At 45.1% G+C, this 18785-nt stretch overlaps 1 protein-coding gene across 1 annotated transcript in view; it reads left to right on the top strand.

The window, feature by feature from the left end:
- Nucleotides 1-2448: 2448 nt before the first annotated feature.
- Fez2 (fasciculation and elongation protein zeta 2) overlaps nucleotides 2449-18785 on the top strand; it is a 39852-nt gene continuing 23515 nt past the window's right edge. Inside the window, exons 1-4 of the mRNA XM_032908895.1 lie at nucleotides 2449-2746; nucleotides 6967-7075; nucleotides 15011-15127; nucleotides 17059-17200. Coding sequence (XP_032764786.1) covers nucleotides 2496-2746; nucleotides 6967-7075; nucleotides 15011-15127; nucleotides 17059-17200 — 619 coding nt within the window. The 5' untranslated portion in view covers nucleotides 2449-2495. The remainder of the gene's footprint in view (nucleotides 2747-6966; nucleotides 7076-15010; nucleotides 15128-17058; nucleotides 17201-18785) is intronic.

The following is an 18785-nucleotide window of genomic DNA, read 5'->3' on the forward strand; positions in this document are numbered from 1 at the left end:
TACACACTTGCTGGTGTCTCCTTTGATGCCTCCTGTCTCCAGACCTGCCCTTTACTCAAATAACTCAATTACGTTGTAATTACTAACAAAACAAAACAAAAAAACCAAAAAAAAAAAACAAAAAACAAACAACAACAACAAGAAACCTCTTTCTAAGTTTTTCACTAGAAAAATTCATTTCTAGACCTTCTAATCTGTTGCTTTGTGAGCCTTTAGCATTTGCTAAAGCATGATACTTTGACAACTAGTATTATATATATATATATATATATATATATATATATATCCCTTTCTAAAATTTACTTTTCTCCCACACAATTCATTTTGACTACAGTTTGCCTTCCCCCCACTCCTCCCAGTCACCACCTCCCCTTCCCCCCCAGGTCCTCTGCTCTTCTGTTTCCCTTCAGAAAAGAGCAGGCTTCCCATGGACGTCAACCGAGGACTGCAGAAGAACAAGCAGGAAGAGTGGGCACAAGCCTTCACATCAAGGCTGGATGAGGCAACCTAGCAGGGGGACAAGTGTCTTAAGAGCAGGCAAAGGAGTCAGAGACATACCCCTCCCACTGTTAGGAGTCCCACAAGAACACCAAGCCGCACAACTACAGCTCATAAGCACAGGACCTAGCAGACACCATGGTTGTTGCTTCAGTCTCTGGGAATACTCAGTATTTCTTTTGTTTTGTGTTTTCAGATTAATTATATGTTTAGGTGATTTACATGTTAAAAGGTACACTTTTACATTTTAACAGTTTTCACTGCGGTATGTGATATGTAGAAATTATACTGTACGGTGCAACTGAGACGTCTCCATTGTCAGTGTCTATGTGGGCACATGGCTTAAGTGCCATGTTTTTCTATCTTCTCTAGTTTTGAATCAAGTGCTTGAAATTATTTTTTCTCAGCTAACTTTTCTTTCTTTTTAAAACTTAGTTTAAATTAAAACTTTATAAAAATCTTCCGCCTCCCAGGTGGCCCCCCTCCCCCGCCCTCAAATTCATGGCCTAATTTTCCTGAATTATTGTTGGTACATATACAAGCTAACTTTTCTTCACACATGTTCATTTTCATAAAGGTCTCTGGGAGCTGGTAGGAAATAAAATAGGTATAAATAAATAAGTTTGGGTGAGCCAGTTTGTAGATTAGGCTGTGTCACGTGATCAAGGAGACCCGATTCTGTCTCTGGAGCCTCAGGGGACTGTGCAAACCAGAAGCTAGTGGTTTTTTTGTTTCTGTTTTTGTTTCTTTTTTGTTTCTTTTTTTACAGATTGGTGGCAGCGTAGGAAGCTAGAAGTTAGCCGAAGAGTGGGGCAATATCAGGAAGGAGAACAAGGCTTCTGACAGGAAATACTGAGAGAAGGGACAAGGGAACAGAAACTTGAAACTGGATAGTTTCTAAGAAAGGCTGAGTCAAAAGAATCTAAAGAAAGGGTGGGTGGAAGGGCACAGTGCCACAGCGTGGGCGGAAATGGGTCTCCTATTGAATGGCTTCTTACGCTTTGCCACTCAGCACTTCCTTTAGCCTGAGGAGGGGCAGGTATTGTTTGCAAGGCGGTTTATATTTAATTATATGTAAAACAAGCCCACAGGATAGAGTTGCACAATACATTTTTATACAAATCACGATCATATGTGTATATAAAATATTTTATGATATATTATTTAAAGATGTTTTACTCACCTAAGTGACACATTTGAAGAAATAATGGTTTTGTCCCTTTTGGGCATGTACTGTACTTACCTACTTTCCTTAATTTTTATTGTAGTTCAATGCATGTAATGAAACTATAATCCTAGCCATCTTCATAACCGACACTACTCTCTACTTTCATAAGTCATTTTATCTTGCAAAAATTGAAAAATAAATAAAAGAGAAGCTGGATCCATGAAACGAAAGCTTCCCACACCTCAGCCACACTTTTACAAAATTTAATTTTCACTAAGTCTTAATGCTCCAGCTACAGTAAGTAAAAAGGCAGTGTCCATATATAGCAAGTACGTGAGTATTTATTACTGAGGCATTTTCAAAGTACTTTGAGCATATCCGCTCACATAATTATTCAGCAAGCATGTGCTTTGCATGTGGGAGAAATGCATTTATGGAATGAATTTCGGTACCATATAAACATTTCCCAGTAACTCTTGTCAATCTAGATGGAGTGTCAGGAATGTTCTCACAGAGCAAAAATCTGACAGTAGGTTTAAAGAAGTCTTCCTTTTGGCCATTTTTAGACAGGGACGCTGAGGGAAGTTATTTCCAAATGATCAAGAACATAGGAAGTGACTCAACTAAGTTAAGGTCTTCCTTTCCCTGAGAACTGGTGGTCAGCTCCAGAAGACTCAGAAGACTTTAAAGTCAGCTTGGGTGTCGCTCGCTCAAGAGCTGGAGGACAAGGGGGCGTGGTTCCGAGTGGGCGGCACCAAGGGGGCGTGGCCTGACAGCGACAGGGCGTGGCCGTCTGACTGGGGCGGGGCGCACGCTGGCAGCCGGCGCGATGGCGGCAGACGGGGACTGGCAGGATTTCTATGAGTTCCAGGAGCCGGCCGGGAGTGTCCGGGACCCGGAGAACTGTAACGCGAGCCCGGAGGCTGGACCGGGGGCACACGCGGGCGGCGACAGCTTCCCGGCGCTGGCTTCCAGCCTGGAGGAGAAGCTGAGCCTGTGCTTCCGCCCCACGTCGGACGCCGAGCCCCCGCGGGCGGCCGTGCGGCCCATCACGGAGCGCAGCCTCTTGCAAGGGGACGAGTGAGTGCGGGCCCAGGAGCGGGCGGGAGCGGCCCCTACCTCGCCCTGCCCCCGCCGCAGCCGGGAGTCTGCACAGGCCCCGCCCCGCGCCCTCCTTCTTCCTCCGCCGCTCCCAGCCCCGCCCCGGGGCTGCTGGCCTGGCCCGCAGGAGTTTAAATGCCCGCTGCTGCCCTGCCTTCCCTTGAATCCTCCTGCAGACCCCTATGTGGTTCCTTGTCGGAGACCCTGCCTTCTGGGGCACTGTGGGTCAGTTCATTCATTCAGCTCGCTTCTGTTAAAGCTCCAGTGCTTGGCACTGGGGATGTCGGAGTGGCCATGGCTCCTCTCAAGTAGGACACAAAGTGGTATGGGACATAGGTTGGTTAAACACGTAGTTTGCGCGTGTAATGCGTGCTTTGATAGGTATTTGTACCGGATATGGGAGATTTTAAAGGAGATGTCCGAATGAAGACTTCATAGAGAAAGCAAGCTGCAAACTGAATCCTAATGGAGATCTGGAAGTTAGGTAGAGTGCAAAGGTGTGAGGTACTACTGAAGTTCCAGAAGTCTGTTGGGCCCACTGTCACAGAGGCAAAAAGCGAAGGGCAACTCTTACTAATGACATCTCATAGTGTACCCAGAAGGCCAGTGCACAGCAGCAATGGCTCCAGTCTTCTCCGTGATTAGGCACCAAAACCATGCGAGAAATTCTTGAACTATGATAAGATTCATGTGGTTAAAAAGTTTTAATTTCTAAAGGAATTAGATTTATCAAGAGAGAGCAGAGAGAGAGGACATAGGAAAACATGGGGGGATAGTTGTGTTCCAAGGCCCTTCCATTTTATGTTCTCTCGTGCTCAAGGGCAGAGGATGGGTAAATATATGATGGGAGTTTAAATGCAGAGATAAGCATTCAGTGCACAAGAAAAGGTGACTTCTGTAGAATTTCCCAAGACCAATAGCTTCCTCTCTGTGCAGACTTATATACTTGAATTGTTGAGACTTACTGCATATTCTCGATTTTAAATTTACATTTATGAGTAACTTACTTAAAACAGATGAGTGTTGCTTGTACCAAGATTCTTAGAAGACCTATTTTTGGTTCAGCTGGACTTTCTGGAAAGTTTATTTTAGCCAGTGCTTCAAAGTTAGCGGCTATAAAATCTAAACTATTTTGTTGCTTTTCCTGTTTTGTTTCTTGCAGCCCAGGCTGGTCTTAAACTTGCTGTGCAGTTCAGGCTGACCTTGAACTCCTGATCTTCCTGCTGCCCTTCATGGGCTAGAATTATATGAATAAGCCACTAAACCTGGTTTTATTTTGTTACCCTTTTCCCCTCCATTTGGTGATAGGGTCTCCTGTAGCCCAGGCTAACCTCAAACTCGTTTTGTAGCTGAGGATGACTTTGAACACCCAATCTTTCTGCCTCTAGAGTGCTGAGATTAAAGGTGTACACTAACACACCCAGTTTCCTGTGGTGCTGAGACTTAACCCCAGGGCTCAAGTATGGTAGGCAAGTGTTTCAGCCTTTCCCCTTCATCTGTAGCCCATGTTGCTCTCGATAGTGGTTTTTTGTAGGTGTATGTCTCCTGATTTGGGAATGTGTGAAAGATCTTTTCGTAGCTAGGATTCACTTCTCCTATGTCCTCTCTCGTATACATTGGCTTTGTAGGGTCAACTCTAACCCATTTCAGTGGTTAGAAAACCCCTTTGCCCACATGCTGCCATGGCTTGGATCCTTTTCTTGACTTCCTTGAGCTTTGGTTTCAGTTTCTGCCAATATGGAGTGTACTTATCTGCTCTAGGAGGGCCACTGACCGTAGGACTTTGACTCCAGTAGGGAGCTCTCCTGTCAGCTGTTTATGGCGAGTTGTAATGTCCTGCTCTAAAGATGAAGGCAGTTCAGCTGTCTTGACCAGACAGTTCTGGAACTCTTGGACAGAAGTAGGTCTTATGTCCTTCCAGCTACACCTGCTCTGACCTTGGCAGAGAGAGAGAGAGAGAGAGAGAGAGAGGAGAAGAGAGAAGAGAGAAGAGAGAAGAGAGAAGAGAGAAGAGAGAAGAGAGAAGAGAGAAGAGAGAGAGGCTTGTTTATTTTCCTCTTTTTTTTTTTTTTTTCCCGGAGCTGGGGACCGAACCCAGGGCCTTGCGCTCGCTAGGCAAGCGCTCTACCGCTGAGCTAAATCCCCAACCCCATCCTCTTTTTTTCTTGGAATCTGGAACCCAGAGCTACTCCTTCTGGGAGAGATACTCCACTGTCTTTATCTTCTAGCCTCTTTTAAGAAGGATGTGACCCACAGACAAAACAACCCTTCCAAATCTGGGACTCCTCACCTATTAGAATATTCTGTGACCTTGGCCAGAGTTAGGTATGTAGTCAATGTATTCATTAACATATCAAAGTAGACACTGGCTTCCAGGCTCTCCCTGTGTCCCTCAGTCCCTTACAGGGCCCTCCTGGTTGGCATACCCTGCCCCTAACCCTGAACTCTCCAGCCCAGGAGGCAGGATGGGGGACGTTCTGACCTGTGTAATTCGACAATTTTGGTTGCCTTTGGGCCTTTTGGCCAGGGCAGCTGGTTCCTCTCTCCCCATCTCCCACCACATGGCCCAGCTCAGGGTCATGGCATCTTTGTAGTCTCCCCATGCCTCTGTCTCTGCCCCTGCCTGTGCTCTCCCAGGTATCTATAGTGCCCTCCCTCCTCTACCACACCTAGGAGCAGTCGTGGTCCGTACCCTTCTTATTTCTTCTTGTCATTCATTCACTTGTTAGTATTTGAAAAGTTTCGGCCCAGGATGGTCGAACTCAGCAAGTAGCTGACCTTGCTTGCCTCCAACTCTAGTTCCTTGACACTAGAGAATATCAGGTTCCAACAGGAAGGGAATCTGAGTGAGCCCTGCAGAGGTGAGATCTGTAGGTTGATAGACCCCGAGTTTTGAGACTGATTTGGGTCTCAAAGCTACCTATGTCTTTGGGAGTTCTACTTCTGCTAGCTTCTCTTCTTAAAAGCATGGGATCTTGTTTATTGAGTCAAGAATGTTGCTTTTCCAGTTTTAAACTCACAGTGTTACGTTTTTGCCCTTGCTAGGATTGCTTGTAGCTTGATTGCTGACAGACTTGCACAGATATTTCATGACTTATTAGGTGCAATTAGATACATGTCACAAAATCTAACTTTAAAACAGTATGACATGTTAGCTCAGTTTCCCAGTAAGTGCCCGGATGTGTAGTGTGTAACCTTATTTACCTTAATTAAATCTCATCTGATTGAACTTTGCCCCCCCACCCCTAATAAAACACTGTATTTTGCTGTGTTGGTCATTATTTTGGCTCCCAAACCTGGATGTTATCATGAGGTTTGCTGTCTTTGTCCAGCGTGGTTTGTATTTTTCTCAGTGCAGTGTGCTTGTGTTAATACTTAGACAGAGCTGGGTAAGGTGTTCACTTCACGTCTAAGCTTTGTTTTGTAGCAGGGCAGGCGATACCCAGGCAGGTTAAGGAGAAAGGCGGGTGATCGCCTGGGCTGTATAACCGGCCTGTACATTCCAGATCCCTCATTCTCTACCGCTCGCCTCAGCCTCAGCCCTCATCCTGTTACAGTCACATCAGCTAAACCCAGCGCTCTGTGGAAAGCACAGTGGTGTCCCTTTGTGTTTCTGGAGGCAGCACTGAGGTTTTCCCTCTTTGTTGGCTCTATACTGCAACATGAGGGTGGTGAAGGTTTCTGCTTCTAATGTTGTTTTTGAGGATTAAATAAAGTAACCCCCTCCCACATCTCCCTATCTCCTTCTGTCTGTCTATACTGCTTGTTTTTTGTTTGTTTGAGTTTGCTTTTTTTACATTCAGTTATTTATTGCACATGTGTGTGTCTATGTGCTCTGTCATTCTCTGGGTATGTGCCCTATAAACTTTGAATGGTGCCCTGCATGTAGTATAATGCAATATACTACGTGCCTTTAGGAGTTCATTCATTCATTCATTCTTTCTTTCTTTCTTTCCTTTAGGAGAGTTATTTCTTCTCCCCGCCCCCCCTTTTTTTTATTTCACAAACAAGATGTCGTTGTCGTCCAATTGCATGATTTCTCATGACCCTACACTGATTTTTTTTTTTTTTTTTTTTTTAAGGAACAGTGCACCTTCTATTTATTTTATCCTGTACCTTTTACAATGGTACTGGCTTTTTAATGAAGGCCGTTGTGTGGACTGGTACTTTTTCCTGACTGCTGTTTTCTTCTGTTTAAGGATTTGGAATGCCCTGACAGATAATTATGGGAATGTCATGCCTGTAGACTGGAAGTCGTCCCATACGAGGACCTTGCATTTGCTTACTCTGAACCTCTCAGAGAAAGGGGTAAGTGAGGACCTGGACCAGAGTGGCTGTGTTGCCAGTGCTGAGAGTGGGACAGGAGTGGTAGCCTCTCTTTCCTAGAGTCAGTTCGTGGGGCTGCCTCTTATTTTCAAGCTCGTGGGCCGGCCCACTCTTGCTATCTTGTCTCCACGGCTGTCCGTTTGCTTGCATAGTCTCACTGTCCTTCGTGTGCTCCCTTTCGCATGGCTGCTAAATTCTGTCACCACCGATCTCCATTCCTTTCTGCTTATACAGTGGAAATTGTGATATGATGAGAATTACCCTCTGTTTAATATATTGGGGTATTGGAATGTTGTCAGGGAGTTAACTTTCTGTGATTTAGTGAAGCTGGGCATGACATACATTCTTATGAATGTTGAGGAACCATTAAAAGATATTTCTGTTCTTGACTTTTCATGCACATATATGAATATGTGTGTGTGTGTGTGTGTGTGTGTGTGTGTGTGTGTGTGTGTGTGTATGTGGAGGCTGGCCTCTGATATCTTCCAGTCTTTTTCTACCTTATTTTTAACAATAGGGTCTCTATTGAATCTGGTGCTCACCAATTCTGCTAGGCTGGCTGACCCACTAGCCCCAGGCATCGTCCTGTTTCTCCCTCCCCGGCACTGGGGTTTAATGCCTGGCTTTTTATGTGGGTGCTGTGGATGTGAATTCAGGCCCTCAGCTTGTGGCTCCCCACTTTAGCACCCAAATGCTCTCCCTGTTGCTGGTTTTCGACTTTTTAATGCATGTCCATCCTGCTAGTGCCAGATGAAGGTACTGTAAACACAGTGGCTGGGGGCTAGAAGAAGGAAGAGGAAGGTCTGAAGTAGGGGCTCACGGAGTTAGGTTTATTTAAAGCTGGTGAGGAACGTAGCCAAGTTATTTAAATTTCAGTTTCCCATTGTTGTAAGTTCTTCAGCAGAGAACAACGTAAGCTCATGTCAGAGCCCCTGGTACACTCGATTTCATTAAGTGCAGTTGTGTGTCACTGGGAGTGTAGTGCTGTGGGCTGCCAGTAGGTTAAATAGTATTGTTAATGTCTCACGGCAGGATTTTCTTAAATATGTGACTTGGAAAAGCCTGCTGCTCTCAGTGTCTAGTGGAATATGGAATTCCGACTCTTTCCCAGAATTCTAGTGGATAACCAGTCTTACTGTTTTTTCCCGGTCATTAACCATTCAAGCTTTGCCGATTCACCTGACACACATTTACTCTATGGGACCAGAGCTAAATAGCTTTTGTTCCAGCTTCCGTCTATTTAGGGCCTAGCTGTCCTTTGGGGCTTTGTCCAAGTTCCCCTCCCTCGCTGAAGCTTCTTATTACTGTTTTAGCCTCTGCTGAGCTCATGGAGTTATACAATTTTAGAGTCGACAGGATCTTTAAAGGACACTTAATCCAGCCTCTCAAATGGGAGAATCTCCACCTACAGCCTCCCTGGCAGTCAGATCCCTGTCCTAAATCCTTGCAGGGAAGAAAGCACACTCCCAGGGAGAGGTTGGAGACCCCTGTGGAGATGTGAACCTTTACTGGACTTATTTCCCCATCCTCAGAGTCTAGCCCTGATGTCTCATGGGAGCTAGTCCCCACAGCGCTTTGTGTGTCTTTCAAATCGCCACTGAGCTTTCTTATTAATCCTGTTTCTGAGTCTGTTATTAGATCGTAATTTCCTACTCACCCTCTGCCTGGCACTTGGTGGGTGCAATGTTGTCCACTTGTGGAGAAAATAAATGAGTGAATTACCTTATTCTTGAGACTGTAAAGTCAGAGGTTATAATGAAAATTTAGCCTTGTTTTATTTTTTTTTGTATTGAAAGGATCCATGAGTGTATTTTCTTATTAACATTTTTAAAAAGGAACATAAAACAGTTCCTTTTGTAGTTTGAAAACGGAAACACAGTAGCGCCGGGAGTCAAGCACTCTGAATAAAATACAAGTCTTGCATTTGTTCTTGCTATTGTAACTTTAGTCATTTTTTGTTTTTGTTTTGTTTTGTTTTGTTTTTTTGGCTGTTGTTTTCAGTGCCAGACAAATGCTATAACCATGCTAGTGACTAGTTAAGTCTCACCATTTAATATGAATACTGAATGGAAAAGCTTTACCTGGAAAGACTCAGTTGGTAGACAAGTGACAGACAAGTAATAATCAATCAGTCAATCAGTCATATATCATGCTGCAGGTAGTCCACTGTTAAATAAAACGGAATTAGAACTTCACTTCCCCAGAAAGATCACGGTATGCGTGCATGGAGCTTCTGAACAAATAAACAAGAATTCTATCGGAGTAATTGTGTTGCTCTTTTAGTGCAAGTTTCTTTCCGTGACTGAGTAATGTAAAATTTACGTTTTGGAAGCATTCTTTAGATTTTGCTAGTTATAAAATGAGGTCTATAATGGCATTCTCCCCCTTAAGAATAAGAGTGTAATTTGTTTTGTTTTGGATTAAGAGCAGAACAATAGTCAGGAAGGCAACAGTTAGATTTAGTTATTTGTTTTCTCTCATCGACAGTCACGACACGCATTTCTGTATTTGTTGGGTCTTTTCTAGAAGTCTGGCGTAGTCCACATTCTTACATGGGCATCGCTTTTCCATCTGCTGTGTGTGCAGTTTAACGCAGGGAACCAGTAGGATCAGCTCTGTGTCTAACCCGGGCACGGAGCAGTGAAGGAGTGCTTGGCTCCAAAAGGCACATTAAGTCTGCTGGGAGGTTGACGAATGAACCCATGCCAGCCAAAGTTAGCTTTCAAGGCCTAAGCGATGGAGTGGGCATGGCTCCTTCCCTGGGAAGATGATCTGCGATCATTATTTCTGTTGTCATGGAAATTTGGTAATGTGGTGTTGGTGTGTTTGGAACCTGTTCTCAGTGAGTTTTCTTCCTTAGAGTGCTGTGCATGGAATGCTTCTCTGTCATTTTGTCATTTTTAGGACACCTCTTGTGAATCTTCCCACTCCTTGTGCAGAAGAGGACTGTCTCTTCTCTTCTTCCTCTCTGTACTAGGTGTCCCACAGCCCAGGTTGGCATTGAACTTGCCACAGAGCTGAGGATGAACTTGAATTGCTAGTCCTTCTGTCTCTACCTCCCGAGTGCTGGAATTGGACGCATACACCACCATGTCTGGTGCAAGAGGGACTTTTTTGTAGCCCTTTTTGATATCTTTAAGAGTAGAAAGAGAAAGACTATGATAATATATTCCTTAAGTTTAATTTTAAAATTAAAACTTCATTTATAAGCCAGAGGAGAAATATAAAACAACATTCTGGTGTTCAAGGTACAACAAGGAAGGATGATGGGGCAGGTGACTTTGAAGTGTGAGAATTGTAAGAACAGCTTAGAGGCCATGCGGTTTGTCTTATGCTCTGATGATCACAAAATGACCTAACCCCTCCCCACTTTGTTTCTGTGGTTTTAGAATCTAGCCTCCTCTCATGAAGAGCCTTGTCCTTGATCTTTCTCTTACTGAAATTATATTCTTGTTTTGTTTTGTCCCCCCCCCCCCCCAAGACATGGTTTCGCTGTGTAGCTCTGACTGTCCTGGAACTCACTTCGTATAGTCCAGGCTGTCTTCAGGCTCAGATCTGCCTGCCTCAGCCTCCCAAGTGCTAGAATTAAAGGCATGCATGCCCCACCACTGCCTAGCTCCTGAAATGACATCCTAAAAGACAAACTGTCATCATTTCGAAGCTAGCACTGTGGGGCTGACGTAGCTCTTGCCCCTTATCCTGGATGCCTGAGCCACTCCCAGAACCTTCAGCCACAACCTTTTTGACTCAGTCTCCTTTTCACTGTTAAACTGTGTGCACTGACCTTCCCAGAGGCTGGAGTGGCTCTCTTATCGATCACCCTCAGACTCTAACCCCCACACACCCCACACAACCCCCCACTCCCTCCGTCCTCCCAGCATGATCCTGTCCAAATCCCTGGTTAAGTTCACTTTGACATTGCTGTGTGTGGCACAGTGACTTACAGCCACTTGTCGGTCAGGGTCACAAATAATACTTCAGCAGTGTGCTAGCTGGATGCCAGCTTCCAAAGCTGTGGCTCTGACTCCAAATGGTGCTGGGGATTGAAAGAACTTTGGCTACAGCACACAGCTTCTGAACACACCCCAAATCAATTAGCTGTTCCTGGCATCGTTCGCTCACTGCACCGTGTGACTTCATTACAGCCTTGTTTCTGAACGCACAGCATGTGCACTCTGCCCTGAGCATACCACCAAGTACTTAGTAAAGCCACCTTGGCTCCGGTGGAGACTACTGTGTAAAACCTACACAGCCACCTTTTCACCGCTCACACCAAGTGCTCTGTTCTTACAGAAACCTAATTGTTTGATCACTGAAACCAGGGATGGACCAGTTTCCTGTCTCATTCTCCGACCGGCAGTTATCACCTCTGTGTATCTCTGGGTTGTAAAGAGTTAGAATTTTGCATTTTAATGACTATTGTTTGGGTTGCTGACTTGAATTCCAGCAACAATTGTTGCATGAATTTGGCTTAGGAGCAGGACAGGGTTTCTAATAGTCTCTGAAATGGTCCCCCACACTTCTGCTATTTTCTACTATATCTTTAGTGTTCTTAGCTGTGAGTGTTAGAAAATCAAAGAGTCGATTGAGTTTGGAAAACCTTGAAGACATTTTGGGTCTTAGAGTATCCAATTTTCACACAGATTTAATTCGTTACATAAAAACAAATAAGTGCGTCTGCCTCATTAGTATGTAAATTTGCTTTAATTTTAATAAGTGGAAAAATACATGCTTACCAAAAGAATTGTTGTAAAATACACTTCTAAATTTCTTTATGTTTTATTTATCAGATAATGTTTGATTTGTATGCTTATTTTATACATACCTGGGGCCACGTAAAAATTTCTTGGGTTAAAAGAGGGTGGGGAATAAGAGGTTTGGGGCCCTGAGAGGACTGGGCGTCTTCTGCTGATTCTTGATGCTGGTGCAGTGGCAGCTCCAGTGTGAACCGGTCAGACACACTCTAGTTTACCTTCCCACACACCCTCTGGGGAGTTCTACTTCCTGTGTCATTGCAGAATGACCTTTACTCCTGCGGTGTCTCTGACCTTGTGTTTGTTTCCTCTCCATTCTCCTGTGGGTATCTTTCTGAGAATGGGTGCAGGGAAGGTAAATTCTTTGAATACTGCACATCTAAAAATGTCTTTCTTTTTAGCTTCCACCTCGTTATTGAATTGGCTGGACATTCCATTCCGGGATGGCTTTTTGTTTTTTAAACAGGAAAATTGCATTGATTGTTTTCTGGCATTAATTGTTGCTGTTCTGGATTCAAATGATATATTAATTCCTGACTCCTCTTCTGCTATTTTGCCTTTGTCTTTACGTACGGTGTTCTGAAATTCCACAGTGTGTGTGTGTGTGTGTGTGTGTGTGTGTGTTCTCACTGCTAGGCCTTTCCTGGCCTGGGATGCTGTGAGAAATAGGAAGAGGAGGTCATTGTCCCCGAGGGTCAGCAGAGAGTTGCAGTCTGTGCTCACAGCAGACCTGGAGAGCAGCAGGTCTTCCCCACACTCCCGAGGGAAATCAGCGTGCCAGGGGCACCTTCCTGTGCCTCTTTCTCTCAGTGGCTTTATTCTGGCTGACATTCATCTGAAAGCTTCCGAAACTCTTGTGTAAGGAACTGGGAATACTCTAGAGACCTGCATCTGCTCCATTGCACTCCGCAGTTTAAATGTATCCTATGTACTAGTAAATAAAATTGCTTTTCCAGATAAACCTCCCCTCCCCCAGGACTGGAGGTCGAACCTAGGGCTTGGAGCAGTTGTGAGCCAGATCCCCAACCGTTTTGCTCTTTTCATTTTGAGACAGGCTTTGAGCTGAGTCCCTCCTGTCTCGGCCTGTTGCTGGCTTTACAGGCCCATGCCACCGTGTCTGCCTAAGACGATAATTCAGTTATGCTAAAATGTTTATAAATGGTTGAGTGTTTGATATCCAAAATACTTGCTTTAGACTTTGGATTTTTTTTAAAATTGGAATATTTAAAAAAACATGATTATAGTGTTGTTTTATTTATCTATATAGTCTGGTGGCATTTTTAATATTTTTGGGGTACATGTGGCACAACCTGCCATACTGAGGTCATATGAGGAATTTCCCTCTGAGACATCATGAAGCTTCTCAAAAAGCTGATTTTGGAGCATTTGGAATTAAGGATTTTTATTTAGTTGCTTAAATTTTAGATTACAGTTGCTTAGGCTTTCATATAATATATAATAATTGATTAATATATCATTTTAATGATATACTATGTAATGTTATGGTTTCTTCTTCCATAGTCTTTCCTGTCTGCTTTGTTCTCATTGTGTGCTAATTCCTCTTGGAGAATCGAGTTCTAAGTCATGTGACAGTGGGTGAATGATTCATAGCCAGTTACTTAGACTAGTTCCTTGATTCTGTTGAATCTCCCCAGGTGGCTTTTGTCATTGCTATTGATATAAAACTCTCAGTATTCCTAGAGGGGCCGTTTATTTTGGGTTGAATAGGTATAAGAGAAACTGACTAGGCATGATGTAGTATCCTAGGCATGGCTTCAGCTCCTGGGTGAGCAGTACCCAGGCATGGCTACAGTTCCTAGGTGAGCAGTACCCAGGCATGGCTACAGCTCCTGAGTAAACAATACCCAGGCATGGCTACAGCTCCTGAGTAAACAATACCCAGGCATGGCTACAACTCCTGGGTGAGCAGTACCCAGGCATGGCTTCAGCTCCTGGGTGAGCAGTACCTAGACGACAGCTCCTAGGTGAGCAGTACCCAGGCAGCTCCTGGGTGAGCAGTACCCAGGCATGGCTATAGCTCCTGGGTGAGCAGTACCCAGGCATGGCTACAGCTCCTGGGTGAGCAGTACCCAGGCATGGCTACAGCTCCTGAGTAAACAATACCCAGGCATGGCTTCAGCTCCTGGGTGAGCAGTACCCAGGCATGGCTACAGCTCCTGAGTAAACAATACCCAGGCATGGCTTCAGCTCCTGGGTGAGCAGTACCCAGGCATGGCTTCAGCTCCTGGGTGAGCAGTACTCCAGGAGTGGCTGCAGCTATTGGTACTTTAGCAGCTCTGAGATGAAAAGGAAGAGAGAGAAGTTCCTAGAACCTGTAGAGATCAGCTGAGAAGTCTGCTTGACAAGAGCTGTGGCCTTGGGTACAGAGCCAGAGCTGACAAATGGCATTCTGGCAGAGAGGAGGACAGCAGGATGAGCGCCCAGCACTCTCCTTCTCACCTTGCAGACTCCCGGTGGCCATCAGTGAAGTGTAACCCAGCTGAAAGCTGGAAGTCAAGGGCATCCTTTGCTCTGGTCCATATGGTCAGCCTCCTGTGCACAGAGCTCAGGTAGAAGTGGCTCCGAGGCGATTGGAGGTCCTCCAGCACAGTCAGGCTTAAAGGTGTTTTGGGAAGCTAGAGATGTTCTTTCTTCTTTTGGATGTTTGTCTGGGAGGCTCAGCGTGTCTCAGGGTCAGGCCCTGCCTGCCAGGATGCTGATTACTTTTACTCTGAGTATTTGAATAGTAGAAAGCAGTTTGTAGATAACGTGGTAAAATTTTAACACGTGCCCATTGGTTAACCATGTACTTGATGCTACCTTCTATTCACTCCATGCCTTATAGTTTGCTAATAGATATTGTATTTTTTCTTCTGTACAGGTGTCAGTTTTGACACTGTCCTTGTAACTGTTTCTTCTGGAAAAAGATCTCTAGGTTTGTCATACCATAGGGGTGCATGCCGCACCTGTCATTTTAAAGTTTGTCCTGTAGTGTACTTCTGGCTGCTGGGGAGTATGTGACATGCTGTGCGTCTGGGGTGACTACCAACTCCCCCTTCCCGAGGAGTAGCTCTATTGCAAGCCCTTTCCTGTTGTCTCAGACTCAGACATGTCGGTTTCATCAGAAGGACTTACTTTTAAATGGGGGTGCTTCTGTCTTTAGATGAGTGGTGGCCTTCCCTTCGACACCTCAGATGAGGAGGAGCTGAGGGAGCAGCTGGATATGCATTCAATCATCGTCTCCTGTGTCAACGAGGAGCCCCTCTTCACTGCAGACCAGGTATGGAGGGGAAGCCTGGGGCTGAGAGCTGTGTCTTACTATGACAGCAAACGATGCTTGTCAGAACACCCCCATTCCCTTTAGATTGTGTGGTCAGTGTTGACAGTGAGTCTTCGATGGAGAGGCAAAACAAGGTATGCGCTGTCCAGGGACGATGATATTTTGTGAATTGGGAAGATTTCCAGGCTAGTCACCATCTGTGATTAATCAACAGAGGGTTGGTGTTTAAACCAGAATTAAAAAAACTTAAGCAGTTTCTACTTTTTACACGGTTACCCAAATATGAGTGAGTTGGAATATTCGAGTTGGTATTTTTTGTTTGTTTTGAGGCGAGGTCTCCTTCTATACCCTGACTGGCCTGCAAGTCCCTTTGCAGACCAAGGTATTCTCGAGCTATAGAGACCCACCTGCCTCTGCTTCCTGAGTGCTTGAATCAAAGACTTGAGCTGCCATGCTTGGTCCCACCAGGCTTGCTTTGGTAGAGCCCTTGGTAAGAATTTTAACAAATAAGAGAAGTGCCTGTTCTCTTCTGTGGAAAGAAGCCAACATTATACCTGTGGGTGCTGCAGTCATATCAGCCTTATACCTGTGGGTGCTGCAGTCATATCAGCCTTATACCTGTGGGTGCTGCAGTCATATCAGCCTTATCTTTGCTTGAGACCAGTTGAGTCAGCTCTGTCATTGTCTGAGTACTCCTCCCGCCTCTGCCCTGCTGTCGGAGTGAGCCCACAGTGGCTCTGTGGGCTGCAGGCTGTGCATTCTGTCACCTTTTATTTTTAGTCAAGGAAGGGAAGGTCAGTAAGGAGATATGTTACGGGAAGGTCAGAGGAGTACGTGTACACGGGAGGAATGTCCTTCTGATTCCCTGATTACGTTTGTGGTTGGATTGTTCTGGGCTTAGACAACTGTGGTGCTAACAAGAAAGGTAATGCCGTCTACGGAAGGCACGACAGTTCAGAAAGAGCTGTGTGTGACCCTGAGTAGTCTCGGTCCCCAAGAAACCTGCCGGGTGCCATGTCCTTTCTGTTTTTAAGGCTCACAGAATCTCGTGCTCGAGCCCCCGGAACGCCTCACATACTGTCCATGGCTCTGTGTGGGCACCGGCCCTCTTGGGGTGGCTTTTACCCAGCTGAAGAGCTCCGTTACAGTCACTAATGCCTCGGTGTTTTCAGATGCACTCGCGGTGTTCTGTGTCACCACTGAATTGTATTTTACAGGGTTTGTTAATGTTTAAATGCCTTTCCAGCCCCCCTTTAAGTAGGGAGTGGCTTTCTCTTTCTTTTAGGGTCTACTTCCTTTTTCTCTCTCAGAATCTGGAATCAGACAAGGCACCGCTGTGAGGCTTGGGTCATACCCACTATGACAGTAGGTCATGGTGTAATTAAAGCCAGGTGTGTGCCTGGAGTCGCCCTTCTTCTCGAAGCTTTTTCCTGTCTGATTCTGGTTTGGGTAATTTAAAAAATATCCCTTTGTCCTTCACTGAGTTAATAAATGACATTCTTTTGCAGTTAGAGAACTAACTTCCTGCGTTATCCGTGAATATTTCTATGTATATTTGTAAGTTTTATGTCAAAGTTTTGGTTACTGTAGATTATATTGGTGTTGAGCACACTTGTGAGGTGTAGAGATCATTTCGCCATTTTACCATCTTTCAGCCGTCACTGTGATCTGTGTCTCGGTAACTCGTGGCACATTAGACATCAAGATGTATAGGGTCTACTGAATTGCAGCAGACACACCAGATCATATTCTATTTAATTTTGTGTTCATATATTATAGAGTCCATAAGCTGTGTTCACTTTTACATGTGCGTCCTGCACATAGTAGGCACTTAATGTCCCTCTACCTGGGTAGTCCAGTAGGCACTGTGGCACAGTCAGGTCTTTTCTGCATGAATTTATTTGATTAACGCAGTATACATGTTTTGGAAGGTTATTGAAGAAATTGAAGAAATGATGCAGGAGTCACCAGACCCAGAAGACGATGAGACCCCCACACAGTCAGACCGGCTCTCCATGCTCTCCCAGGAGATTCAGACTCTTAAGAGGTCTAGCATGAGCAGCTATGAAGAGCGTAAGAGACCCTCCTTCCATCAGTCTCCGTGCCTTCTGTCTACATCCAACACAGAATGTCACCATCTCCAGAAAGCTTTGATTTTCTCGGGTCTTCTGGCCATATAATTCCCTGCACATACTTTCGCCATTGTTCAGGACTCTGTTGTATTTTCTTCAAGCCTGGGATTAGTTTGCTTTTGGGAGAATTTTATGCAGACTGGGTCACTTCAACAACCTGAGCTTATTTCCTGGTTGTTCTGATAAGCCTCAGGTCCAAGGTTAAGGGTTTGCTCCTCCCAAGGCCTCCTCCTGGTCTGTAGGTGGCCATCCTTTTCCCGGGCTTCCTTCCGTACATACCAGTGTCCCACGCTTCTTCATCTTCCTGTAAGACACTGGTCACATTAGACTGAGGACCAGCCTCGTACCTCATTTTCACTTAGTCGTCTCTGTAAATATTTCAAGCCCTGGTGTATTCCACAGTACTGCGGGTTAAGACTTCAGCATGCAGTTTTGGGAGAGAAAGTTTAGATCATAAAAAGCAAGATAGTAATCTATTTATTGAAAGCGATTCCTAAGTTTACAAACAGTTGCCTTTGATGTAGCTTTGAAGAATTTTGGGAAGTGAGATTTTCTTAGAGCTGGATCTGTGTCTGTATATGACCACACTGGACTGTAAATACCATGTGGATGGTTGTCCTGAAGAGGTTCTGAATAGCCATCCCCAGCACGGATTGCCCTGAGACTGGTGCTTGCACTGGCGCTGATGCATCCTGATTATCGCCTAGTTCCCTGCTGGGTAAGATCCTCTTAGGATCTGGGTTTGTATCTGTGGCCTGGCCAGAGGTCTGAGGCTGGGCTGCCTTAATCCCTTTGTGTTATGTGGTTTCTTTTTAACCTTTGAAAGGTTCTCTGACACACTACATTTTCCCCCTCTGATGTGATTTGGCCATGGCTCTGTAGATAAACCCTTAGCATTGCTGGGATACTAAATCCAAAATCCAGTCTTGATATGATAAGATATAGGAAGTATGTATTAGTTAGCATTCCGAGAAAGTTCCTCAGACTGTGCGGCCTAGACAGTGGAATTTACCTTCTCAGAGCTTTGTGTTAAAATCCAGTTCCTTGGCTTGTAGCTGGGGACAGCGGTGCTCTCCCTGGGTTTTCAGGAAGTCATCTTTGTCCTCCCTCTTCCTTCTGTAAAGATAGCAGTTACATCGGGTTAAAGTCCACAGAATAAACTCATTTTCACTTTATGGCCTTTCTCAATCCTTCCCTCCAGCTCACCCAGTCCCATTGCGAGGTGCAGACATTAGGGCTTCAGCAGTGGCCTCCTGGCTCCCTGCTTTGCAGTGTGAGGGAGGAACTGAAGTGACCTCCATGGACTGCCCCTCCTTTCATCCTCCTGGTCTTCAGCCAGATTCATGAGAGGAGGCGGCATATAGGACTGAACAAGCATTTCCTTTGGTCCTTTCAGACCTGCTCTTTTCCCAGAACCCTGCCTGGTTACTTGTCAGTTTGTGTCCCTTCCCTCTGCTTCTGTGTTTGTTCTTTCCCTCAGACTAGCTTCATTTCAGTCTTGACTGTAGTACTGTTTCTGGGATGCT

This window comes from Rattus rattus, chromosome 7, assembly GCF_011064425.1.
Source record: "Rattus rattus isolate New Zealand chromosome 7, Rrattus_CSIRO_v1, whole genome shotgun sequence".
NCBI classification, from domain to species: Eukaryota; Metazoa; Chordata; class Mammalia; order Rodentia; family Muridae; genus Rattus; species Rattus rattus.